This window comes from Fukomys damarensis, unplaced genomic scaffold (genome assembly GCF_012274545.1).
Source record: "Fukomys damarensis isolate Sample0158 unplaced genomic scaffold, DMR_v1.0_HiC HiC_scaffold_12, whole genome shotgun sequence".
In the NCBI taxonomy this organism is placed as follows: Eukaryota; Metazoa; Chordata; class Mammalia; order Rodentia; family Bathyergidae; genus Fukomys; species Fukomys damarensis.
In genome coordinates, this window is record NW_022900924.1 from 7,671,881 (window position 1) to 7,697,460 (window position 25,580).

The window sequence follows — 25,580 nt, forward strand, 5'->3', positions numbered from 1 at the left end:
GACTAAGCAACTAGTGGTGTATTCCAGACTCTGCTCTTGCCTCCACCTGCTCACTGAGCCCCTTCTTCCTCCACGATGTTTACCCAACCTGCCACTCACTCATCCCTGATCCCTTCCTGCTAAGGTCTTGGAGCCTACATGTAATTGACTGTGCATTCTCTTACAATTCTTTATGAACCTTCTGGGAAGAGGTGGACTTAATGCCAAATATATAAGTAAACATTTAAGTTTAAGAAGCAAACCATTTGTTAACTTCCTACCCTGTGCCAGACACTTTACTAAGTAGCTGACATTCCTTTTCTCACTTAGTATTTATCACATCTGTAATATTACCTCCATTCTACTAACAAGCAAACTGAGGCTCAAGAGAGGTTAAGCAACTTGCCCAGGGTCAGCCTGATAATAACAATAACAGCCAACACACAAAGAACCCTTCCTGTGTGCCAGGGCTGTGCTGAACACTTGGTACTAATGATCCCTTCTCATCTTTACCACATACCTAAAAGGTGAGTGTTGTTGTCATTCCCAATTATACATGAGGAAACAGTTCAGAGCACACAGGTGGAATCCTTTGATCTTTTGCCCAGGGTACCACAGTAAATGGCTGAGCCAGGTTTTGGACCCTGGCTCTCTGACCCTCAAATTTTCCAGTGATTTACTCAGCACCGTAAATCAATGGCTGAGCTATGATTCGAACCCATTTCCAGGAGACCCCAAAGCCCACACTCACCGGTACTGACCTAGCTGTTCTGAAAGACTGGGAACCATTCCTGAACACCTAGTACACGCTGCTTGCCTTGTATTGATTATTGTCATTAATTAACTAATTCATTAACTTTTTCTTTCTTTTTGCTTTTGAGACAGATTTTCACCATTTTGCTCAGACTGGTCTGGAACTCATGAGGTCAAGCGATCCTATCTCATCCTCCCAAGTAGCTGGACTATAGGCATGTGCCACTCAGCCTGCTCCTGTCCACTTCTCCTAATGACCCTGCCACATACATCCTAATATATTCAGTAATTGTCAGCTGTTACTTGCTTCTTGACACTGCAGTTTGATCTCTGTGAATTCTAGGAAAGGTACTCAGCCCCACAGCAGTCAACCTACGTGATGAGGTGCCGGGAACAGTCACAGAACAGCATCAGCATGGCCAAGAGCTGCTTGGACTCCTCAGTGTCATTGTTCAGGCATTCCAAGAAGAGCTTTAACCCTCCGTGGGGCCCCAGCTCACAGATAAAAGCCCATAGTTTGGGCAGCAGGTCATCAAGGTAAGTGAGACCTGGAAAAGGATAGAGAAACCCAAGCTTCAGGTGGGGACTCCATCTCATCTGTTAATTCTCCTTTTCATGGGGAAAACAAAACATTTAAATCCATTAGTGATCATTTAATGTGCATGAGAAGGTGCAATTAGCAAAAACATTATCACCCTGAGAATCACAATGATAACAACATCTAACGCTTAATAGGTGCTTAGTGTCAGACACCAGTTTAAACATTTGGCAGACACTGTCTCCTTCCTGCTTGTGAAACCCAGTGTCCTTCCATTGTCCCTGCCCCCCCAACTGGGAACTGAACCTGGGGTCTTTTAAAATGTTTTATTTTGAAACAGGGGCCAAGTTGGCCAGGCTGGCCTTGAACTTGCGGTCCTCTGGTGCCAGCCTCCAGAGTAGCTGGGATTACAGGTGTGCAGCATGGTGCCCAGCGCAGTGTTGCCTCCATTTTATAAGGGACAAAACTGAAGCACAGAGAAGCTTAATAATTTTCCCAAGACCACACAGCCAGACACACAATGTCAGAGCCAGGAAAAGAACCCAGACCGGTGTGAGTTAGTAATTATGCTTTGACAGGGGTCAGCAAGCTTTTCTAGAAAGTGCTAGGCTTTGTGGGCCAGATGGTTTCTGTTGTTAAAATAAAAAATTGAAAGAAACTGAATTTAGCAGAGTTTAACTAAACAAGGGATGGCTGACATACGGTGCAGTCCTCAGGATCAGAAAAGGTTCAGAGTTGTTATGAACATGTGCAGACAGTGTTTATCACAGCTCAGCGCTTTCCTTATTTGAAAACGCTCTAGTAAGCAGGCTGCCTGTGGCTAACTGAAAACTGCTGCTATGACTGGCTTAGACTCAGCTATTTGTTACAAAAGTATTCCCCTAAATTAGGCTTTCAGTTAGTTTACATACTTAGGGTTTGAATGGGATGAGGTGGCTGACTGGGTAAATAGGGTTTGGTTCAGGCTCATTAGGAAGGACTCAGAGTATGGAGGCATCTTCAAACCCAGTTTAGGTTAGCACTGCCACAACTGCTCAGTGCTGTTACTGTGCATAAAAGCAGCTTCTAGACGTGACGTAAACAAATGGATTCAGTTGTGTTCTAGTGAAAGTTCATTTACAGAAATAGGAAGTAGGGGCTGGGGATATAGCTCAGGGGTGCCGCCGCCTGCCTTGCAAGCACAAGGACTCAAGTTCAATCCACAGTACTCCCCGCAAAAAGAAAAAGACATAGGAAGTGGGATAGCTTTGGCTCAAGGCCTGACCTCTGCCTTAAACCATCTTGCAGGCCCATCTTCATTTAGCAGTTTTCCTGTTAACTACTATTATTCTGTGTTAGAAATGAGAAAGACTAGCCCCGGGGAAGCAGAAGGTCAAGCAGAGGACATTCTAAGTCAGCTTCCTGATGGCTACAAGGTCTCGGGAACGTGAGGTACATCTCTGGCATATTTAAAGTCTAATAATGCAGGTACGTAGTGACTCAGAAAGTCTGGATCTGAAACGCCGTGTGCTGCTGAACATACGGTAGGGAATGTTTCTCAGAAAAGCAGTCACTTTTATATGAGCCTTCTCATTGTATAGAGCACACTGAATTACTTAATTGTGAAAGAAGTGCTCAAGCCCAAGCCTATACTGGCTCCCCTTATTTTCAGTTTCCCAAGGTGTTCATCATTTTAGGCAATCTACTCTTTAGTACACACTGGTGTCACCCCACTCCTAGACTATAATCCTGTTGGGGGCAGAGATCCTGACTTAGCTTGTTCACCTCTGAATCCTAAGTGCTTTGCAAGCACAGGTACTTATAAGTAGTTGAAGAATAAATAAATAAGTGTGAAAGGCAGAAGCAGCAGTAATTCAGGATATTTAAAAATGTACAATGCAGAAGTTCTTAATCCTTTACATAGTGACTGGCTTTCACAGTTTTCAAAGACCTTTTGTACTCATAATACCAATTCATACCTATGTCTCCTGCACTGCAATTTAAAATCCCTCAGTGTCCAGTTCTGTGCTCACAGGAGGGATTTTCTTCCTTGCTCAGCTAAAAAGCAAACTGTTCAGCTTATTTATGTGATGAGATACCATGCAGCCAATAAAAATGAGGTTTCTGAAGAACTGTTGATGTGATACAACACTTATAAAGTGGTCAATGGAAAAGGAAGAACACAATGGTGTGCGTCAGATTAAATATATCTTCCGTGTGCAATGCACCCAGGAATGGGTGTGGGTTGTGGGATTAAGAGTGGTGTTTTGTTTTGGCTCCCTATCTTTTCTAGTTTTCTACTCAGAGAGAATAACTTTTTAAAAGTTGAACTTCATACATAAAATCAGAGCCAGGTAAGGAACAAATCAGAAGTGCTCTAATGAGGTTGGCTTGAGCTACTTAGAGGAAACTGTACCAATCTCTTAAAAAGAACAGCTCAGAAAAGGACCAAAGGTGTAGGGACAGTGAGAAGGACAGGGAAGGGGGAATAAGGGAAAAGGAAAAAAATGAGAAAATGTAAAAATGGAATTAAAGTGTTTGAAGGGGGAAAGGGGAGGGGAGGGTGAAGGGAGGGCGGGGACAAGGGGAAAAATGAGAACCAAGACCTGGCATGTGAAGGTACAAGATCCCAATAGTGAATGTAACTGTACTGTCTACCTAGAATGTACCAATAAATTAAATTAAAAAAAGAAAAAGAATAGCTCAAAAACTGCCCTCCTTCAAAATCAACACTCTAGGTCAAGGAAATCAGAAGAAAATAAAAGGTCAACTTTTGCTAAGAAAAACGGTCTGCCAAATTTGAAACACGGGCACAGCAGCTGAGGGATGGCAAACCTGTGAGAATCTGCAGGCGGATCTGGGTCAGAGTCGTCAGTGAGGTCTGGTAGAGGACACAAATGCTGCAAACCTTCTGGACCTCTGCAGAGTCCACTCGCTTGCCCCCCACAGGCCTGAGGATATTCCGGACGGAAGCAGACTTCTGAAATGCTCGCCTGAGGAGACCTGGTATGGGGGAAAGAAGAAACGAAAGCAGAAGTTCAGCCACCTGCCAGATCTCATCAGGTCAAGGGAAGAACATTTCAACAGAAGTCCACATTCACAGACAGGGCCAGCCCGTGGGGCTGCTGCTTGGACTCAAGATATTTCTCTGGGGGCTGGATGTGGTAGTCCATTCCTATAATCCAAGCACTCAGGAGGCTGACACAGGAGGGTCACCATGAGTTTGAGGCCAGCCTGGGCTACACAGTGAGTTCAGGCCTAACTACCTGGCAAGACCCTGTCTCAAAACCCTGCCCCTAAAATTTTAATACTAAACTCCCCAGGGTTTGTTTTTTTTTTTGGGTACTGGGGATGGTATCCAGGGTTTTCACATTGAACTATGTCCCCAGCCCTTTTTTTCTTTTTTGAGACAGTCTCATTTTATGATTAAGAACTTAGCAAAGTACCATATCACCTAAGAAACAGGTCTTTTCCTTTCTGGTAACGGGAAAGGGTCCACATAATCCTTTTCATTTTGGCTACTACAAACCTCATGGCCAAGCTAAAGTTCAGAGACAGTCATGTGGCCCTCATGGAATAGGCTTTGGTGGATATTCTATGTACACGATCACTGATTTATATCTCCCTGGCCTTACTGTTTTGTTAAGTGAGGACTTAATTTAAGCAGCCTCAAGTCTCTGTGAGAGAAGTCAGAGCATGGCAGAGAGTGGAACATCCACACAGAAGAGTCAGGAGCTGCCCTTGGGCCCAGCAGAGGCCTGGCAGACTGGCTCGGCCACTCACTCTTCACTGGAAGCACATTCTGTGGGGATGCCGGCTGCGCAGGGGCTGGCTCCTGGTGTTCCAGCAGCTTCTTACTGAGGATGTCACTGAAGAAGGTTCGGATGAGAGACACTCCCCACAGGAACTGCAGCTGTTTGGTGATCAAGTACATTGACTCGTTGAGGCTGGGAGAGAGCAGGAGACGGGTGTGTCAGCTCCACCACTGCCTGAGTAGGTACGGTCTGTCTACTCCACTCCCAGTGGGCCTTCCACTTGGAGGTGTAGCTCAGGCCTGGCACTTGGTACAGCAGAGAAGATAGTAAGAAAAATAAGAAATGGAAGCAATACATTGACACTGAGGGCTGAGGATACTGAAGGCATTGAATCTTTATCGCTGCACTCAGCTTCCTGAGCTGCCATGAGTGTCACTGCCCCCAGATCCACAAGCTCCATGTCACAGACATGTTGGGGATAGCCAGCCTCCTATCGCTGGGTGGACAAAAGCCTTCTCATGCTGGCTGTGCTGTCCTCTGCTGGGTCTTCAGCTGTGGCACCACATCTAGCCGACTCAATGCCTCCTCACATTTCCTTACTTCCGGGCAGTGTCCTCTCTCCAACTAGGCTGTACCCCAGCACCACCCTTGTTCCTGGAACCTAGGGACTTCCCTCCCCTGCTGAGATCCCAAACCGGCTCCCATCACACTGTTGTGATGGTGACAGCTTCCACCTACAGAGCACACACTAGGCCCAGTAGCAGGCCCTTTGCATGGTCTTGTTCAATTCTTCCAAAGGTGCTCTGGTGATTACCTCCCATTTCAGATGATAAAGCTGGGGTAAAGCAAGTTTTCCAAAGGCACTCAAGGAAAAGGCAGGGAGCTAAGACCCTACTGTCTGTGAAGGGGCTATGTTATCCCATCCGGCTCCCAGTGCCCCTTCTGACCCCAAGCACACATCATGGGTGGGGACATCATGCTGGGTGGGCTGTCCTAGGCACTGAGTCTTTTTAAATAGATAGGACTCAATGATACCACTTAGGTACAAGAAAAAGGGAACAAATCTAGGGACTTCCTTCCCTGACCTCCAGGGCCTGCCAGGGACCCCATGCCCTAGCAGACATTGGGTGGGAAAAGAGCTGGATGTTAGTGACCTTAGTTTCATCTCACCTCATGTTTATGTTGCTGCCCTAGTTGATCTATAGTCTTCCATGCTAGTGTTTCTAACGTAAAGTTTATATTCCACTTCTTGAAAAGGACCTGGGGTAACTTCTATCCCTTTGAATTATTTGTCTTGTTGCAATATCTCTGAAACAGGGTAGTCTAACCAGTCAATGAAAGGGCTACTGAAGAAAAATATTGCTAGATGAGGCTTATAACTTAGCAATGAAAAAACAAAATCTTAGCTCATTTTTGTAAAAAACTATTAACATATGAAAAAAAATGGAAGGATGGTTTTTATTGTCTTTTGGGTCTATCCCTACTTTGTACAATGAAGACACACTATTTCTGCTTTAAGAAACAAAACAACAGAAGCTAGAAGAAAGGAAGAAAAGGAAGTGGTAGGGAGAGAGAAAGGATGGCAGCAGTGCTTACCCATAATCCACAGACTGGGAGAACCAGCCGAGGACAGGGTGCCAGTGGGTCAGGTTGGATTTCTTCTGGGACACGTACTTCTGACAGTAGCACAGCATCCGGGTGAGCAAGCTCACAAACCCATCTGTCTCCTCCTCTAACACTTGGGGGCTGAGGGAGCCCAACTGTAGAATGTTGCCTGCAAAGAGAGGAGGCTGAGCCCTGCTCTCTGTGGCTCAGGCAGCCACAGTGTATGTGCAGGAGGAGAGTCGGTGTGAGAGGCACCCGACAGTCCTGGAGACCACAGCAGGGTGCAGGAGTAGAAAGAGGCTGACCTAACTCCAGATCCTGGCTCTGCTGTTGAGCTACATGGCTCTCAACCCACCTCTTGGATTTGTCTCCTTATCTGCAAGACCGGAATAATGATTCCCACTCTCCACGAGCATTATATAAACAACACACGTAAAATGTGAGGTACACAAAGGTATGTGATATTTCCTTAGTGCGACACGTTAGTTCATATTAGTATTTAAAGATCAAGAGTGACGTGAGAAATGACAATAACTTAAGAAATCACTCTTCAGCGCTCACCGAAGTTCTCTACTATTCCTTGGGTGAAGACTCTTGCCAGATACTCTCCTTACAATTTAGCCACAAGACTCTTTGTCCATCTGAATTTCTTCTCATTAGACAGTGAGAATTTATATATCGCTACTTTCTAAATACTTCTACCCACAAACCTTCCTCTGTCAACAATGGTAACATTGAGACAGGTGAAGCAGGTGCTGCTCTGAGCTAAGTCCCACCAAAGTGCCCTTCCAGTCTTCTCTTGAAACGTGAATCATCCAGGCAACTCATGTTTTCATTTTTTCCTTGGCTCCCAGAAAAACGGAAGGAAATTAACGTCCGCCTACAGTTACTTGTCTAGCTTCCCAGGTTCAGCTCCACATAAGTTTTAATTTTACATGTCTATTTCCACTGTTTTGAGTAGGTGTTTTTTACGGCAAGCACTTCAAGTTGTTACTAAAAACTGATAATCTCTATGCAGGTGAAAAGCGAAAGATCTGGGCTTCCTCGGCTGGCCAGAATCAGATTCCAACCGCTGATACTCACCCATCAGACAGAGCGTATGGCAGCCTTCTAAATTTTCACATATGTCATGGCATCGATCTGCATCTCTTAAAAACAGGATGAATTTACGAAGCGTGTCATGAGATTCTAAAACAGTGAGACGCTGCAAACAATGGGGAACAAGGTGGAAATGACAAGAGCAGTTTCCCACTAGGGCATGAACTTGATTGTTTACAGATCACCCCTAGTTATGTGGCACATGCCATCAGGCACCAAGGAGAAAAAGTACAAAACATGAGAACCTGCTTCTTGGCGCTGCTGACGTAAGCATTGCCCACAGTGGCTACCGGCTTAGAAGAAAAGCAGGTAAAGGAGTGAGAGTGAGCAGAGAAATCATTTTATCTTTTAAATTCCAAGGAGAAAAAAACTAAAAACCAAATTGGAATTTTGGGAAACTCGCCACGTCCACTTACCTCAGGGGTCACTGTACTGAGATGAGTCACGAGAGCAGGCACAGACAGGATGTGGATGAGAAATGGCCGAATCAGATTGTCTGAAAACTGTGCAGCAATCACAGGGCTAGACACAGACAGATCCGCTTATTCAGAGAGGTACATGTGTTCCACCCAGAACTAAAGGGTGATCCTGACAAAGCCCCCTACCGCCTAGAAGTTATGCTTCCCAGGACTTCTAGGAAAATGAAAGGCTGAAAATGGGGACGTACATCAGGGAATGGTTAAGTCCGAGACAGTAAAACTCACATAATGCAAGACTTTAGTTACGAAAAATCAGTTTTGGCTGTGTGGGGTGCTACATGCCTGTGATCCCAGCACTTTGGGAGGCTGAGGCAGGAGGATCACAACTTCAAGCCATAACTAGGCAATCTAAGAACTTAAGGAGACCCTGTCTTGGAATACATAAAGAAGGGCTGGTGGTGTAGCACAAAGCACAGGTCCTAGGTTCAATCCCAAGTACCATACACATACCCTGCCCAAGGAAAGAAAGAAAAATCAGTTTTTAAGCTTTACCAACACAAGGAAATGCTTATGCTGTAATAAACTAAAACAAGTAAACAAAGTAAAACAAAGTAAGACAAGTAAAACACACAAATAAACAAAGACATAAACAGGAGTGAAAAAGGATTCTGGAGGAGCCTTATTACAGTTGAATTTTCAACTGAATGGTGCTTACCAAAATGTCCACTTGGTAATAACTCATCAATAATTCATACTCAAATTAAGCAGTTTATTTCAAAATATACATAGCGTGATATTAACATTTACAAATATATAAACATGAAAAAAAATTGGAAAGGTAGATTAAAAAAGCTAATGTGTCTCTGGTTGTAAAAATCCTAAGAAATTTTTTTCTTCTTTATGTTTTTGTGCTTTTTGTAGGTTTTCTGCAGTAAGCATGTTATTGCTTCCACAATCAGAAAGATAAATATTAAAGTTATTATCCCATCTCACAGTACATATCACAATTAACTTAAAATGGATCACAAATCTAAATGCTACTTTTATAGCTATAAAATTCCTTCCCCCCTTTATGGTGTGTGCTTAGATGTTTCTTCAAGGCTTCACACAGTCTAGGTGGGGCCTTTTCAGAGGTGGCTGGATCTAGGGTATGTGACGCTGGAACTAATTCATGGTGCAGTACTAGGCTCAAGGGCATTAGGATTAATGTTATGAGGACTAAGTATCTACCCTCAGTAGTCTGGATAAGATAAAAGGGGCAGAAAGACACTGTTAAGGTCCCTTGCCCTTTTTTGCTACCTTCTGCCCACCATGAAGAGTTGGCCCCCTGCCATATGTCACCCCGCCTTGGAGACAGCCGACTATGGACTGATACACCTCCATCAACTGCAAGCCAAATAAACTTTTCCCCCTTTAACTTTGGGTGTCTGGTATTTTGTCTCAGCAACGAGCAAAGTAACTAAGACAGCCCCTCAGCGCTGGTAGTTGAATCCAGATATTATCTACCACTGAACTACACCTCTAGCTGTTTTTATTTTGAGACAGGGTACCACTAAGTTGTTCAGGCACGACCGGAACTTTGGATCCTCCTGCCTCAGCTTCCAGCAGTGTTGGGATTATATGCCAGGTGTATGCCACTTTGTGCATCCTAAAACTGTAACATTCTTGGAAGAAATCACATAAGTCTTTATGACCTTAGGTTATAGAATGACTTAGGTTAATTCACCAAAAGCACAAGAGACAAAAGAAAACACAGATAAATTGCACTTTATTAAAAAAAAGTTTTGTGATTCAAAAGACACCATCAAGAAAGTGCAAAGGCAACCCACAGAGCAAGAGGAAGCATTTTCAAATTACATATCTTAGGGAACTTGGATCCAGAACATAAGGGCTCATACTACTCAGTAATGAGAGAAAACCTGACTGTAAAACAGCTACAGGATCTAAATCGACACTGCTCTAGAGATACATGAATGGATAATAGGCACACAAAAGAATGGCCAACATCACTAACCGTCAGGGAATTTCAAATCAAAATGACTGTGAGATGTCACATCTCACCTACTAGGACAGCTATAACAAGAAAGATAACAGTTGTTGGTGAAGATGTGGAGAATGAGGACTTGCACACACTCCCAGAGGGAGTATAAAATGGCACAGCCACTTCCAAAAAGTTTGGCGGTTCTTCAAAAAGAAAAAAAAAGAAAGAAAGAAAGAAGGAAAGTTAAGCATCCATGACTCACCCATTCTACTCCTAGAAATATACCCAAGAGAAATGAAAACATATGTCTACACAGAAACTTGTATATAAATGTTCATAGCAACACAGTACATAATAGTCAAAGAATGGAAAAAATCAGATGTGGAATAATTATACAATGGGTCATTTGGCTGTAAAAAGGAATGAGTTTTTGACTCATAGTGTAATATAGTTCAGCTTGAACACATTATATACAAAGTAAGAAAAAGCGGTAACAAAAGACCATGTTTGTATGATTCTATTTATGTGAAATGATCAAACAGGCAAGCCAATAGGGACAGAAAGCAGATTATTTGTTGCCAGAGATTTTAGGGAGAGGACAAAGAGTGCTGACTAATGGATATGGAGTTTCTTTTTAGGGTAATAAACATGCTTCAGAATTCGACAGTGCTGATGGGCACACAACTCTATGAATATATGACACATGCTGGAACCATGTACTTTGTGTGAAATATATGATAATGCGAATTATATTTTAATAAAAATGTTATTTAAAAAAATCACTCAGGCCATGCAAGGAAAAAAAGATTAACTAGAACTTACAGTGAAAAAAATGGCTTCTAGCTAATGTTGTGCACAATGTTACAGATATTCCTATTACTGGGATTTATATCATACAGTTTTGCTTTCAAGAGAACCATTTTTGAGACAAGAAAATTTTTTAAGGCTGAAATGCTCACACTATCAGTGTCCACATTAAGCACTTGTCTACCTACGTGAGGCTGAGCAACAAAGCTAATCTAAGCTGGGCAAGCCAAAAGAGAATCTGGTTATCTGCATGTTAGAAAGAAGTTTAAAACAGGACTAAACAATTACCTAGACAGAGGAAACTATACCACAAGAGAATGGCAATGAAATTATAATTGGTCACTTCACATCCGTTTCATGAAAGGGGCCTAAAAGGGCGGTGTGTTCTGTGTGGACTCTCACAGGGACCTAATGATTCCACCCTGGTCTATGCCCACAAGTAACTCGGCCTGACTGAGACAGGAGAGAGACCAGGAGCGAGGACTGAGGACGCCATATGAACTGCAGGGGTGCCTCACAGGAGACCAGCCACAGAAGGTCATACGTACCCCAAACACTCCTGTTTCCCATTACCTATTTTCCCAGCAAGAAATCATCAGAATCTTTCTTTAGCTTGCTTGTAGTTGTCACTCTTTAGCTTTCTTGATGAATAATGTACCATATAAAGGCACACCAGTGGCTGTACATAGTATGGCGCCCACAATACAACCAGGAAGAAGGCAGGCATACAAGGAAAAACTGAAGCCAGGGCTAGTGAGTGCATGGCAATGCAAGTGGGCTGGGCAGGGCTGAGATGGTGGTCTGAGGAACGGCATGGGTTTGGAGAGGTTCCCTATGTGCCATTTATGCAAGGTCTACGTATTGTTCTTAGAATACAAAAAACATGTGTCCAGTCTATGAGGCAAAAGTAAGGAGCAAAGAATATAGGCTTTGGGTTAGATGGCCTGGGCTTCATCCCTAGGCTCACCTCTCTCTGCTGTGTAACCAAAAGCAAATGGCTTAAACTCTTGGGCCTTAGTTTCCTCATCTATAAAATAAGAGATTAAAGAATGTGGTTAAGAGTCAGTTAAAAGCATGCCTGTATCCCAGCACTCAGGAGGCCAAGGCCAGCGTGGGCTACATAGTACGCTCAGAGTGAGACCCTATCTCAACACAAAAAGCGGGGTAGGGTAGGGTGGGGTGTCAATTAATATTTGTAAAAAGTCTTAGAACAGTGTAGCCCATGACTGAATACTGCTATTCATACTTCAGAATTTAGTGCTTATATCTAAACACATCATTTCTGATTTATAGACTTTCAGTACATTCTGGTATAACGACACCGATGAATATCTTGTTTGACAAGGTTCTGAATGTATTCAACTGTATCTGTTTATGCAAAAAACTTTAGAGTAGCCTGACCTTAACAAGTGACTGGTGGGATCCAGTACTTAGAAGAATGATGGATGCTACTGTACTTTTAAAAGGAGAAGAAATGTGGTAAAATTATTAGATATGACCACATTGGTGACTCATATTGTGAATCATGAAAAATTCTAAGCCTGGGGCTGTTTTTATTCACTATGGCTGTTTTCCCATAGGTTTGCCACCACTTCTCTAAAACAACAGTTTATGAATATTCTAGACCCACAGAGGGGAACAGATTTTGCCATTTGACAGTTCTTAGAACTCTACAAGGAAATCTTCTTAGGTACTGTCTATCAACAAACTGACTGAGGGCAAATATCACAGCCTCCCTGCCCTTCCCTGTTGCAGCATTTCAGTCTGTGTTCCTAACACTACCTGCTTAGTCCTCTCCCTGGCCCTTGGCTGAGCCTCCTCCAGTCCTTAGGTTTCCTTTATTTGGTCAAATAAGAACTTAAGGGGAAAAGTGACTGGATCAGGCCACCAGCAGCCTAAACACAATTCATTCAAATACTTTCCCTCAGAGCACACGGCAAAATAAAGACAGGAAACTCAGAGTTTCTTACCGCAATGCTAGAGAAAAGGCCGCTGTTAAAGTGCCTTTGGACAGACAAGGCCGGGATCTGGCCAGGCCTCGGGTCAACAATACCTGAAAAGAACATTTAACTGGTCAGAGGACAATACCAACTTTGTAGCAGTTTTTTTTTTGGGGGGGGGGTACCAGGGATTGAACTCGGGTCCTTGCGCTTGCAAGGCAGGCCACTGGACCGCTGAGCTAAATCCCCGGCTGTAGCAGTTTTTATGTTAAAAAACAGAAGCAAAATTTGTAAAATATGAAAGGTACTGGGTATGGAGTCTTATTCTACTATTGTTTTCCTACTTTAAATATTACATTTATTTTTGTTTATTTTGTGGAGAGAGGGTCTTGCTATATAGCCCAGACTGGCTTTAAACTCGTGCTCTTCCTGCCTCAGACTCCCAAGTGCTGAGAATACAGGCATGTACCATGACATCCAGTCTTAAATATTATATTAATAAACAGTTAAGAAAAAACAAACAAACAAACAAAAAACTAACAGCTGAGGGCCAGGGATGTAGCTCAGTGTTGCTTCATCTGCCTGGCAAGCACAAGATCCTGAGTTTGATCCTTGGTACTGGGGAAAAAAACGCCAAAAAACAAAAAAACAGCTGGAAGCTGGACTGAGGGGCATGTGTTTATGTTGCCAGCTAGCAGGAGGCTGAGGAAGGAGGATCACTTGAGCCTAGGAGTTCTGGGACAGTGTGGGAACATAGAGAAATCTTGTTTCAAGAAAGAAAAAGAACCTAGGCACACAGTGGTGCTCACTTGTAATCCTAGCTACTCAGGAGGCTGAGGCTGAAGGATCACAAGTTCAAGGACAGCACCAGGCAACTTAGCAAGACCCTGCCTCAAAACAAAAAACGGAAATGTCTGGGGTTGTATCTCAGAAAAAAAAAAAACATCAGCTAACAACAAGAATACCTGACTTAAACTTCAAGGCTATGTTACCGAGAAGCAGTTCACAGTTACAGTATCAGGTGTAGGTTTCCTATACTGAGATAAACTGCTGACAGATCAGTTTTTGCCATCGTGCTACTTCACAGCATTGTGGTGAGGAGAGCAAGAGACCAAATCAGGAAACAGCCCACTGCAGGGCAGGGCAGAAGGGCAACCTCAACACTACTTCTCAAACTCAAGAATTCCACAGCAGCCAAGCTTCTAACAATTCTTGGGGGTACAACCAGGCACAGGAAGGTGTCCCCCGGACACAGGACATTTAAGAACACAGAGCTAGAAATACAATTCCAGACCTACGAAGGGACCTAAAGGAACAAGACATGAGACCTCTTTCCTGAGTTTAAATTTCAAAACAATGGATTACCCATGCAGCCAAAACTGTAACGCCCTTGTTACAGGGATCCCAATGCCACCATCCCCCACTTTCCCTGAACCACCGGTGACCCAAGGCAGGGGGAAGGAGGAGAGGACACCGGTCATTAAACTCTCCCTACAGAAAGTGTTTCTGTGTGAGGGCACCAGATGTGCCCAAACCAGTGAAGGAGTTTAACTTCAGGCAGTGGACAATGGGAAATCACATCTTAGGGGTGGCATCACATACCCGCAACACAGAATAAAATCCGTGCTGGTTGAGATGTCCCATTATATTTGCACAAATGTGGTTCATGGCAGGTCGAAGGCTCTCACCTAAATATAGAAAAAAGTTTGAGGAAAAAAAGAAAATCTTGCCATAATGTAACCCATTTTTCTTGGACAGAGAATTATGGCCCAGGCCCAGACTGTAAGGAAATGTGATTCTGACTGGCTTGGCTTTCTGCTCCCTGCTGTCTGGTCTGAATGGTGGCACAGGGAGGCTCTGCACATCCTGATTCTATCTCTCCTGCAAGGCCTGGCTCAAGTGTCACTTCTTGGGTGTAGGGTCCTTTCTTTTCTTCTGCAAGAAGGAATGTTGTTGTCCTCCTAGCTCCCTGTGCTCCTTTCTGACTCCCTGCTAGGGTGTGGTTCCTTCTATTCTCCCTGGATGCCTACTCTCCCCACTGGGACATGAGTTTCCTGCAGGGATTAGAATTCAATTTATTTTTAAAATGTTTTTTGAGACAGGGTCTCGCTAGGTAGGTCGGGCTGGCCTTGGAACTCAGTGATCCTCCTGTCACAGCCAGGAATGTGATTACAGGTGTGTGCCACCCTGCTTGGCTTAACCATTTTTTAGATCCCTCCCAGAGTCCATGATAATGTCCAAAGTAAACCCTCCTTGTTTGCCTGGAGCTTCTGCATACACAGTCTCTCCTGCTTTCAGTCTCTTCCTCCTTCTTCACTCTGAGCACTACCTCTCCTTCCAGCTCTGAGCTCAGACATTACTTCTGCAAGGAAAATTGAGCCCCAGGCCAAGAAAGCCTTCCTCATTCCAAATGAATACTCTCATTCCTTAGGGCTCTTCCTTCCTAGCGGTTATTATACCGATTCTCATCATCTTATAGAGACATCTCACAAATTCAGCGTTTGTCAGGGCTGGTTCCAGAACCCCTTCTCTATGTCAAAATCCACGGATGCTCAAGTCTCTCACATAAAATGTTGTAGTTTGCACACATTTCCTCCTGTGTACTACAAATCACTTGTAGATTACTGGTAGCACCTAATACGATGTAAATGATATGTTGAGTGTTTGTTAAAATATATTGTTAAGGAATGATAAGAAAAGAAGTCTCTACATGTTTGGTATAGATGCATTTTTTTTCAAATACTTTTGATCCATGATTGGTTGGCTGAATCCATTGAGAAGGAACCTGCAAATATGGAGGCCAGCTCTGTATGAGTGAGTTCTACTTATTATCTCTAGACTCTGAGTTCTGTGAGGGCCAGAGCACCAAAAATCTCTAGAGGGCAGAGGCCTTTTCTGTTTTCTCATCACTGTGTCCCCAGAAACCAAGGGTACACAGTACACTGTCAGCTGAATGGATGTATAAAAAAGAATATATGAAATATGTAAGGCTAAGGACAATTGCTTCTTCAGGGAAGAAGGTAGCTTTACAATACAAATTTTATGGGCAAAATAGAACTACTTGCTACCTAATGGTTTTACAAACAAAATGAGAAAGTTTAAATGAACATTATCATTTACAGGCTGAGGTGGGAATTATAAAAAATGAGATCAGAATATCCTTTAAACGTAAGTTTCAATGGGGGACAACGGAACACACAATACTGGCACACTCTGGATCCTGCCATACAGTTTGTCAGGAAGTGCCAAGGGCATCTCTGTAGTCTCAGAGTTGTCCCTGAAGCTCCCAGTTGTAATACTACTTCTTAGAAAGGTGAAGAGGTGCCCTATCCTCTCCGCAAATGCCAGGTAGGAAAGATTTTTGAAGCAAGTCCCACTGACCTTTGCCTCGGAGAATTTTCCACGTGGAAGCATCTGTGAAGGTGACAAGCATGGTAAGGTACAGTGTGATGAGTTTGGAGTCTTGTAAGATTTCAGGCTGGAAACAGTAAGAAGAGGAAGATTAACACTCGTACCACCCAATCCCAGGCGGTAGAGCACCCATTTACAAGCTTTTCAGGGTGCTTAGACTAGAATAACTGAGTCAGGACTGTAAGTCTATTCCTCTTCTCTTGGGGAAGGACCACTGTGGAGTCAGATGATGAGGATTTCATCACTTAGTGCTCAACCAAGTAACCAGTGCTCTTGGGAATGCAGCACTGACCATTCTTGGGAAACAGGAAGACAGGGCTGGATTACCACACCTGCATATATTTGTCTGTGTGTTTGAACACTGTAGCAACTGTAGAAATGCAACTGAGCCTAACAGAGACTCTGGGTTCTGACTTTGGGCTTCACAACTTTGTGATCTTGGGCATGTTTTTTAACCTCTGTGCTTGACTTCCTCATTTGTTGACTGGAAACAGTAACATGTTTTCCTCATGGGGTTTGCTGGGAGGAAAAAAAAAGGGATTAACGCACACAAAGCCCAGCACATGGGTAAATCCATATATTGTTGGTTACTATTTGTTTTTTTTTTTTTTTTTTTTTTTTTTTTTTTTTTTTTTTTTTGGTACTGGGTATTGAACTCAGGACCTTGTGCTTGCAAGGCAGGCGTGGTGCCACTGAGCTAAAACCCCGGCACTGCTGGTTACTATTATGATTGTTCACTGTTTCACAAGAGTAACTCAGGAAAAATGTTTGCCTGCTTTCCAGGCTCACAGACCTACAGCACACGCACCTGAAAGGGAGACTGAAGCATATCAGTTCAAACCCTACACTCACAGGGAATGAGAGGGGGAAATTACTTGATATGGGATGGGTGGGAAATCAGCAACAACAACAGAACTAAATCGCAGATCCTCCTGGCTCCAGGCCCAGTGCTTTTTTCTCCCAATACCTGCTTCTATACATAAATTATTCTTATGTTTTTAGAGTAGGAGAGCCTCTTCTCAAAGAGAAACTGTGAAGGAAATGGATCTATCTCGCTCCAGTGGAAATAGGGGAGTGATCTGCTTGCCTGGCCCAAGGCGTTTTGGTGGAAGCTCAGGGATCTGAGCCCAGGGTGTGAGAACACTTCCCCGTGCCCTGAGCCTCACCTGACAAGCTGCTTGCGGCTTGCTACTGGCTTGCTGCCTTGGGTGGGCTGTGATCAAGAGCTGTTCACCAGCACCCCATCAGCTGGAGATGGGAGGATTTGGGGACATTTACTCCAGTGCTCAGGTACAACCTGAGTCCTTGAAAAGCCTTGATCTCTGAAACCTCTCCTTTGCTGTGTGCACGGTAGGAAGAATGTTCTCTATCTCTGCTCACACTCCCTTCTACCTCTGTGTAACACAGGGGCAGGCACAGCACCCGCCTGGGTCAGGAGCAGTAGCACTTTGCTCTCGCCACTCTGCCTGATTCAGGGTTGAGCCCGGAGTCCCACTGAGCCTGTAAGAATCCTCCTGAATTTTTGAGCTAGTTGGGGAGGCCTCGTTTTTCTCTTTGGTCAAGATAGCATGGATGTGAGGTCAGAACTGCTGACTGCCATGAGTACAGCAGGAGAGGATGCAGGGCCTCCTAAAGGGAGCAGAGATAACAGAAAAGAACTAGAAGAGTCTAGAAGTCCTAAGCTCTAGTCATGCCCAGCTGTCAAGTCTGAGAACATATTCTATAACAAAATGTTCTTTCTTACTTAGGCTGTTTGCATTACTTACTTGACTCATTTTGGGTTTCTGTATCTTAGCTCTAAGAAGAGGCCTGATGAGCACAGTGATACAAATCATAAAGTATTCATTATATCAAAAGAACAAGAAGGTAGACAGGATTCCCTGGCACTGAGACTATGTCAACTGTGGTCAATGTTCAACATATTATACCAAGAAGGGCTTATAGTGCTAACAGCATCTGTTTTACTCTCTCCCAGAACAGTGGCTCGACAGTAATTCTTTAGTGGATCCTGAATGATAGCTCTCCACAGCTATAACCAACAAGGGGATGATGAGGACTAAAAATATACAGGGAAGGTTCCAAAGAATGACGGATTTACAGGTTTGTTTTTACCTTGAGCTGCTCAAGAAACTCACAGCAATACCACAGAATAGACTTGATCTGTTTAATCCACAGGAGAGTAAGATCCTTGGAAAGAGCCAGGGACACGTACCACACCTACAAGCAGAGGAGGAGGAACGTGATGGCAGTTACAGGGCCTCACTACCGGAGCTGGACCTATGAGCTAAGACGGGCACCAAATAAAGTGGTAAAGATGAATGGGTGGATAAATAGCAAGTAGGGCTAAACCCAAAGATCAAAAAACCTGGTAAGGGAATTTATTGTCCTGAGTAAGAGGCAAGAGCAGAACACACCTTCTTGGACAATGAAGACCAAGGCATCTCCTGAACTCTGTTTTCCATCCACCCATTATTTATTGGCATGTGTGGCCCTCAAGAGCTTGGAGGAGACTCTCTGGCCCCTGAGTCACTTACCTTTGGTTCGTTCTCGGCATCCATGCTGCTCAAGATGCAACGACACAACTTTTCAAATCTCTGCAGAGGCAGAAAAGGGATCAGAAATTCCCACAAGTAACCGAAAATTGAGAGGGAGACGGGCACACAAATCCGGTGGGTATCTGATGTGTGCAGGCAATATGCCAGGTAACTCACTGTGATCATATTCAATTCCTCCTTACAGATGTGGAGACTGAGGGTCAGAAGAGCTAAAGACAGCTTCTCAAATAACTGGCCCCTAGGCTAGATGAACCCTACTGAGGGGTTTCAGAAACTAGTGTATTTCATATAAAAATCCAGAATGGAGGTTTTTGTTGTTTGTTTTTGCAGTGAACCTTGGGCCTCAAACATAGCAGGCAAGCCCTCTACCACTAAGCTGCATCCCTGGGCTCGTAATGCTTTTTGAAAACTGAAATTACATCTGAAAAACTAGGCTTGGATTGGCAGCAGTGGTGGTCTTCAGTCCACCATTGTAAGCACTGTGAACAGTGACTTTTGCCTCACAGCTATCAGCTAAACGTCGCTGTATCATCACTTTTATCCTGCTGCGCAAAAGGAAGAAAGTAGAAACTGGAAAACAGATTACGCTCTGGCTGTACTACTCCCAGATCCACCTGGAAAAATGCGATGGCCCTGCAGTCTCCTCCACTGTAAGACACGGGTCACCTGCCTGAGCTTGCCTGTGCTCATCTACCTGACAGGTACCTTATGCCCATGCAACCCTCCCTCTCTGCTGGGCTGGGAGCTCCACAGGGGTAGAAACCTTGCTGTCTTGTATCCTCGTGAAGCCTCAGTGGCATCCTTAGTACTATTACAGAAAATTACCTGCCTCCCTGGGACTGTATTTTCCAAGCTAATCTTCTCAACTTGAAGGTGGAAAACTAGTGTTTTTGGTTTGGCTAGCAATGTGTTAAAAAAAAATTCAAATTAGTTACCAATTTATATCAATTAGAGCATTAAGCATAAAGACCCAGGTCTCTAGTGTTTTTGGTTTTGGCAGTACTGAGGATTAAACCCAGGGTCTCCCGCTGAAGTACATCCTCAGCTCTTTTCTCAATTTTTTTTAGTTTTGAGACAGGGTCTCAGTCACTAACTTGTGCAGGCTGCGTTCATATGTGTGATCCTCCTGCCTCAATGCCCCCAGACACCAGCTTCTGTCTGTTTAAAAAATCACAGATAAGTCCACCACCGGAAGGAACCTACTAGAATGTGCCTCCCTTTGGACGACAGGAAACAAACCTCACTGCTTCCTTTGATGCTCTTACTACTACAGCCTGTCAGTTACTGTTTCTTATGTTTTATACTTCTCACTGTGTTTTCCTTCATATATAGTGTCTTTGTTTAGCAGTACTGGGGATTGAATCCAGAGCCTCAGCACTGAGCTACAGGCCTAATCCTATTTTATTCTGCTAGAGTCTTGAGTTGCATAGGCGGAGCTTGAGCTTGCAATCCTCTCACCTCAGCCTCCCTAGTGCTGGACATACTGGTATGTGCCACCATACCTGGCTTCATATATGGTGTCTTTTAGTCATATACCTAGGCAGCCTGGCTACTGCATGCATCTGAGTCCAACTTGTGTTCGTAACAGTGTGAAAAGATCCCCAGAAACCATGGGCACAATCTCTACAAAACAGGTCCCAAGAAAACAAAATGGGCAGGAGGTAGGGGTAAAATACCTACACATACACACATACACACACACACACACACACACACACACACACACTATCATTATTTACCTCATTGTCCTCTTTAATCTTGAATAAGAAGAGCAGTTTCCTGGCAGTCTTGAAAATACAAAGTGCACTTCTTTTACTGGACCCCGAGTCATCGTCTTTTAAAAACTCATCAATCTCTCTCCTAGGAAGGGAAGAGTAAAAACAAAGACATTTCAAATTAGGAGCTCACAGCATCTGGAGGCACTGTAAGGGAAAACAAATTCTTTTTCTTCTTATTTGGGAGCAGGAGAAAAATGTGCTGTGGAGTTCCTCGCACCCACCTGATGTCTCTATGCAGTCGGTGCCGACACAGGAAACTCCGGACATGAGCCTGGATATCCACGGCTGCACGCTCCCGCTCCTTCTGAACCAGTCTTTCTTCTCGTGCCTGCCGGGTTCTGTCGATAAACCATGCTCTCGAGGTCTGAGACACAGTGAACATGTTTGCAAACTTGCACAAACTCTGCAAGGAAAATGGCAAGGAGCTGCTGTGGATGGCTGAAAAACACACATGGAAAAGGGCTCACGTGCAAAGGGTGGGCAGAGACCGGGGCAGCAGCAGAGAGAGATTCAGGACCCTCTAGCACCTTCCACAGTGCTCTCAGCAACCCTGGCACAACTCAGATTCCTATTTGTTCCTTTCAGGCAATTCACCAAGATCAGGGATACTATATTCTATATTACATAATTATATTTTCTCAAGAGAAAGAGAATACATAATGCCTGGCACAAAGTACTGGAAGGCTCTGCATAAGTTTGTTTATTTATTTATGGTATCAGGGATTGAACTCAGGACTTTGTGCTTGTCAGGCAGGGGTGTGTACAAGTTTAATAAAGGAAAAGAGCATGAACCATAAAGCTCCAGCTCAAATCAGGTATCTTCTAAGTCAAAGATTCTCCGATACAGTATTTAAATTTTCTGCAGAAGTCTACCATATTTGGGAAGCTAACAATAAGCAATAAACTCTTTTGCCAGGTAAAGGCTTGAGGGGAAAAAAAAATCAAACATGATTATTTGTCGCTATTATTTTAGTCATCCATACACTCAACAAACGTTTACTTGTACCTATGTTGTGCCCAGCACAAAAAAACGTCTTTTTCTTTTTGAAGGGGTTATTTTAGCACTAAAAAGGCACAAAGTATCTGGGTGTGATGGCGCACAGCTGTAATCCCAGCTACTTGGGAGGCTATGCAGAAAAGACTGGAAGGATGAGGCCAGCCTGGGCAACCCAGTGAGACCCTGCCTCAAAATAAAAATTGAAAAAAAAGGGCCAGTGGTATACTCAGTGGTAGGAAGGCTGCCTCACACACACCAATCCCTGAGTTCAATCCCTAGTACGGGGAGGGAGATTGGGGGGCAGGACTGAAATGAATTTCGGAAATCCACTTCTGGAAAACTCTCTTTACCAGGTTAAGTCACTCAAAGCAGCACCTATGAAGAAACATCATTAAGAATAAAAAGTTGCGCGAGTCTTCTGCCACATGAACATATTTGGGACTTCTATGGTCCCTTTTCAACACTGATTCACACCTGTCAAATAACACCAGGACCGCCAACATGTGAGTCTGTCTTCAGCATTTTTTAAGAGCCTGCCTAACCAAAGGAGAGTGAGGAGGCTGGAGGAAGAAAAGCAGCTGTCTTCTGAATTCTTTACTCTTTTCAGCCCAATCTAGAGACCTCACCTGACAACTCACCCAACTAGCAGAAATGCTAGGTAACCATTAGTGATCCTGCACAGGACACACAGCTGAGGACAGCTTCTCACTTCAAAGGAGCTTGTTTTTTTGTTTGTTTTTTTCTGACAGAAGCAGAAAAGAATCCAGATTTAAAGTTGTTTTATAGGTGTGGTGTCATGTATCTTCATGAATAGTGTAAGTAACTAATACAGTGCTTGAAGTTTAAGAAAAAATTATGTCCTGTTTAGTTAACATCTCATCTGAATACTACAACTGTATCTCCCCAGTTCTTGAAATATAAAGGGAATAGGTTTAAAATAATTCTAAAGAAGTTGTTGAATTAAAGCTTTACAGGCTCTGGGATGGTAAACAAAAGTAACAGAGGTGAGGAAATATTTAAAAACTATTGAAAATGTTGACATCTTTTAACAGTATGGAAAAATGTTTATGTTCTTGAGTGGAAAAAATGGCTGCCTGTGAACCATACAATCCAGTTACCTAACGGAAAAAACAAATCTGCAGGCAGATACCAAACTGGATGAAATATGCCAACTTGTCAAGACTGGCTAAACATGAAGGCCTTGGATCAATCTGCAGCACTATTACACACAAAAAAGTGGTTGTTTTGAGGCAATGTAAAATTATGGAAAATCTTGTTTTTATTTTCTAAAGTTCCCAAATTTTCCAGACAGCATATAGTAATTGGCATGGCATAGAAACACACTGGATTTGGAAGCACACAGAGCTCTACCAGTATTGTAGAGACTGAGTCTTTGTCTTTATCTGTTAATCGGCTCAGAGGCCCATCATGAGAACTGAGATGTGCATCAAGCACCTACTGAGATGACAACAGAGCACAGCCAATAAGTCTGTTTGATGCATTATTTTTATGGATGCAATTTTTTTTTTTAACTCTTGTGCAGAAATTCCCATCTGCTGTCACTAAGATTCTTTGGATAGAAGTAACGCCAGCTCCTTGATGTACTTCAATCATTACATTTTTTCCTATCCTCAAGTGGCTTAAACCAGTCTTGGCACTTAGGTTACGAAGCCCTGGGCCTAGTCATAACGGCTTCAAGTTCCTGAGTGCAAAGGAGCAGGGCCTAACCCATGAGCACAACATATGATCTCTCTGTAACATGTCCCTTATTTGGCGGTGGGTGGGTGGGTTCTTGGGGGGGCAGTCACAGGGATCAGAAAAGGGAGCTTCTTCTCAATGGAAAGACAGACGATTGCATGTAATCTGTGCCTAATTACCTGTAGGCTCATCTCCAAACTTTTACTTCTCTCAGGGGACCTCAGAGAATAAGATCCCTTTTTTGAGATTATACCAAATCTCTTGGCTACATTGGTTTGTTTACACTGTATGATAGTCTATGTAGCTTTTCTCATTTTTTTTCAATATACCTTCTCCATTTGCATAACGTGTACTATAACTCATCAAAGAAAATATACATATACCAGGTACTTATTCTGTTAAGTGCTTCTGAGAATGAAAGAAAAGACTAACAGAAAAGGACTTGGATCAGAGTCCTTATTCTAACCTTCATTTTGCCAATTTATTTATATATACATATATTTTAATTACTATACATATGTTGATAAACATATATATGAAAATAAAATACAGTCCAGGTTAGACCATTAGCAAGTGGCAGAGTCATGATTTTATTACAGACAGGATTCAAACTCTGAACTACTTCTGTATTCCCATGATACTTGCTCAGAAATCAGTCTTTTCTGGGAGGTCAATTTCATGGAGAAGTACAAAAGCCCACGATACTCCAGAAAGTATTGTCCCAGGGTCAAGTAACATAAATATTAACTATTGAATGATTTTTTCTATAAGAAGGGCGGCCAGTTTAATGACCAGAAAAATTTGTTACAGACTATGTATCAGACACCATACAGATATTTAACCAAACCTGTCTTTTCAACAGCTCTGTCTTGTTAGGTCTCAATAAGTTTTTTTTTTTTTTTTTAAACTCAGGAATACACAACAAGACTCGGAAAAATCATTAATATTTGCTACCATTTATTGAAAGCTACAGCTATCTAGGTGGGTGCTAATATCAATTCCATCTTCAAGGGGGAAAATGAAACACAGAGGAGTCATGAGTTGCCAAAGATCTCTGGGCTTCTAAATTCGAACCTAAAGCAATACCTTATTGGTAAGTATTCTACACAAGATCCAAGGCTCCTGCTTCACAGAATGGCAAAACAAAGAGAAACTAAGAACGCATGGCTACCCATGGGGCTCGGTCCAAGTCGAATTATGATTGAGCTTTCCTTTATTAAGAAACCGGGGATTAGGTACGCTAACAAAACATTCTCTAGGAAACAAGCCAATTATTCCATTTTACAAAGGAAACTTAGAGTCAGAGAGGTGAGTGGACTCAGCCAGGGTCACAAGACAAGCGAATAGAAATCGAATTCCAGTATGAGTGACTCCTGAGGCCCAGTGTCTTTCCTTGGCATCAACAACCACCACAACAAATCCTGTTCGCCCAGCATTAGTTCATTCGTAAAGGGTTATCGCCCCAAAGAAGAAAAGAGGTGGAAAGACTCCTGCGGATAGAAAGGCAGCCCACAGAACATACCCCTCCGACCGACTAAGCAGACTCGGCTCCAGAACCACCTCCCTCAAAGTCCCCATCCCCACCCAGAGAACCGATGACCCTTGTTCCCACTCGCTACCGGCAGGCTATAGACCTTTATCCATTCGAGGCCCCGCGCTCGGGGTCCGGGCTGCAGCTCCCACCGCCTCAGCCCAATATCCCCGAGTTCTGCCAGACCCGGGGCACCGGCAAAAGACCGACCGCCATCTTGCCCCAGGGTGTTCGCTCTCCCAACTCCGCCGGGAAGCTAGTATCCGGTTCCGGGAAACAAGAATTCTGCAGTTTATTTGCCCGGGAGTAAAAACTTCCTTTCGCTTCTCCTCTTCTCTGGCAGGTGACAAACCTGAACATTCAGGAGTGGGATAAATGCCTGACCCAACTGAGGGGAGATGGAACTCATCCCGGCAAGGTAGGTTAGAAAGAAAGTGGTACTATCTGGGACCACGTCGGACACTTTAGGGAAGTGGCCTCTGCGGGGCGGAAGTGGGATGAGAGCAGCGGAAGTTTCCGCCCCGTCCCGCCTCCGCTCACGGCTCATGTAAACTGGGTGTTTCCTGCCTCTCAGTCCGCATTTGGAGACTCCGGCGTCCTCCGACTTTTAATGGTAAGGAGGGCGGTGCCCTCGATTTGAGGGCTCTCCGGCGGCTGAAGGGGCCGGGGAGCGACAGAGTAGAGGGAGAAAGGACTGAAAGGAAGGGGTGCTTTGAGGATTGATCTCGGTAGTTGGGGATGTGGTTTGGGGGCTTG

At 43.7% G+C, this 25,580-nt stretch overlaps 2 protein-coding genes across 6 annotated transcripts in view; one reads left to right on the forward strand and one right to left on the reverse strand.

The window, feature by feature from the left end:
* Ube3b (ubiquitin protein ligase E3B) overlaps nucleotides 1–25,239 on the reverse strand; it is a 53,523-nt gene extending 28,284 nt beyond the window's left edge. For 2 of the 4 annotated variants that reach the window (XM_010603979.3, XM_010603980.3), the window contains exons 1-14: nucleotides 24,928–25,239; nucleotides 20,820–21,001; nucleotides 20,560–20,680; nucleotides 18,800–18,859; nucleotides 18,378–18,482; nucleotides 16,236–16,332; nucleotides 14,457–14,542; nucleotides 12,885–12,967; nucleotides 8,124–8,229; nucleotides 7,693–7,813; nucleotides 6,601–6,778; nucleotides 5,033–5,196; nucleotides 4,085–4,252; nucleotides 1,109–1,280 (exon numbers count right to left, since the gene is read on the reverse strand). In XM_010603979.3, coding sequence (XP_010602281.1) covers nucleotides 1,109–1,280; nucleotides 4,085–4,252; nucleotides 5,033–5,196; nucleotides 6,601–6,778; nucleotides 7,693–7,813; nucleotides 8,124–8,229; nucleotides 12,885–12,967; nucleotides 14,457–14,542; nucleotides 16,236–16,332; nucleotides 18,378–18,482; nucleotides 18,800–18,859; nucleotides 20,560–20,680; nucleotides 20,820–20,980 — 1,622 coding nt within the window. In that variant the 5' untranslated portion in view covers nucleotides 20,981–21,001; nucleotides 24,928–25,239. Of the gene's footprint in view, nucleotides 1–1,108; nucleotides 1,281–4,084; nucleotides 4,253–5,032; nucleotides 5,197–6,600; nucleotides 6,779–7,692; nucleotides 7,814–8,123; nucleotides 8,230–12,884; nucleotides 12,968–14,456; nucleotides 14,543–16,235; nucleotides 16,333–18,377; nucleotides 18,483–18,799; nucleotides 18,860–20,559; nucleotides 20,681–20,819; nucleotides 21,002–24,912 lie in introns of all 4 variants that reach the window. The other 2 variants (XM_033762373.1, XM_010603978.3) reach the window with 2 other exon arrangements.
* A 16-nt stretch (nucleotides 25,240–25,255) lies between these two features.
* The window catches only part of Kctd10 (potassium channel tetramerization domain containing 10), a 29,385-nt gene continuing 29,060 nt past the window's right edge, over nucleotides 25,256–25,580 (forward strand). For both annotated transcript variants that reach the window (XM_010603974.3, XM_010603976.3), the window contains exon 1: nucleotides 25,256–25,437. In XM_010603974.3, coding sequence (XP_010602276.1) covers nucleotides 25,435–25,437 — 3 coding nt within the window. In that variant the 5' untranslated portion in view covers nucleotides 25,256–25,434. The remainder of the gene's footprint in view (nucleotides 25,438–25,580) is intronic.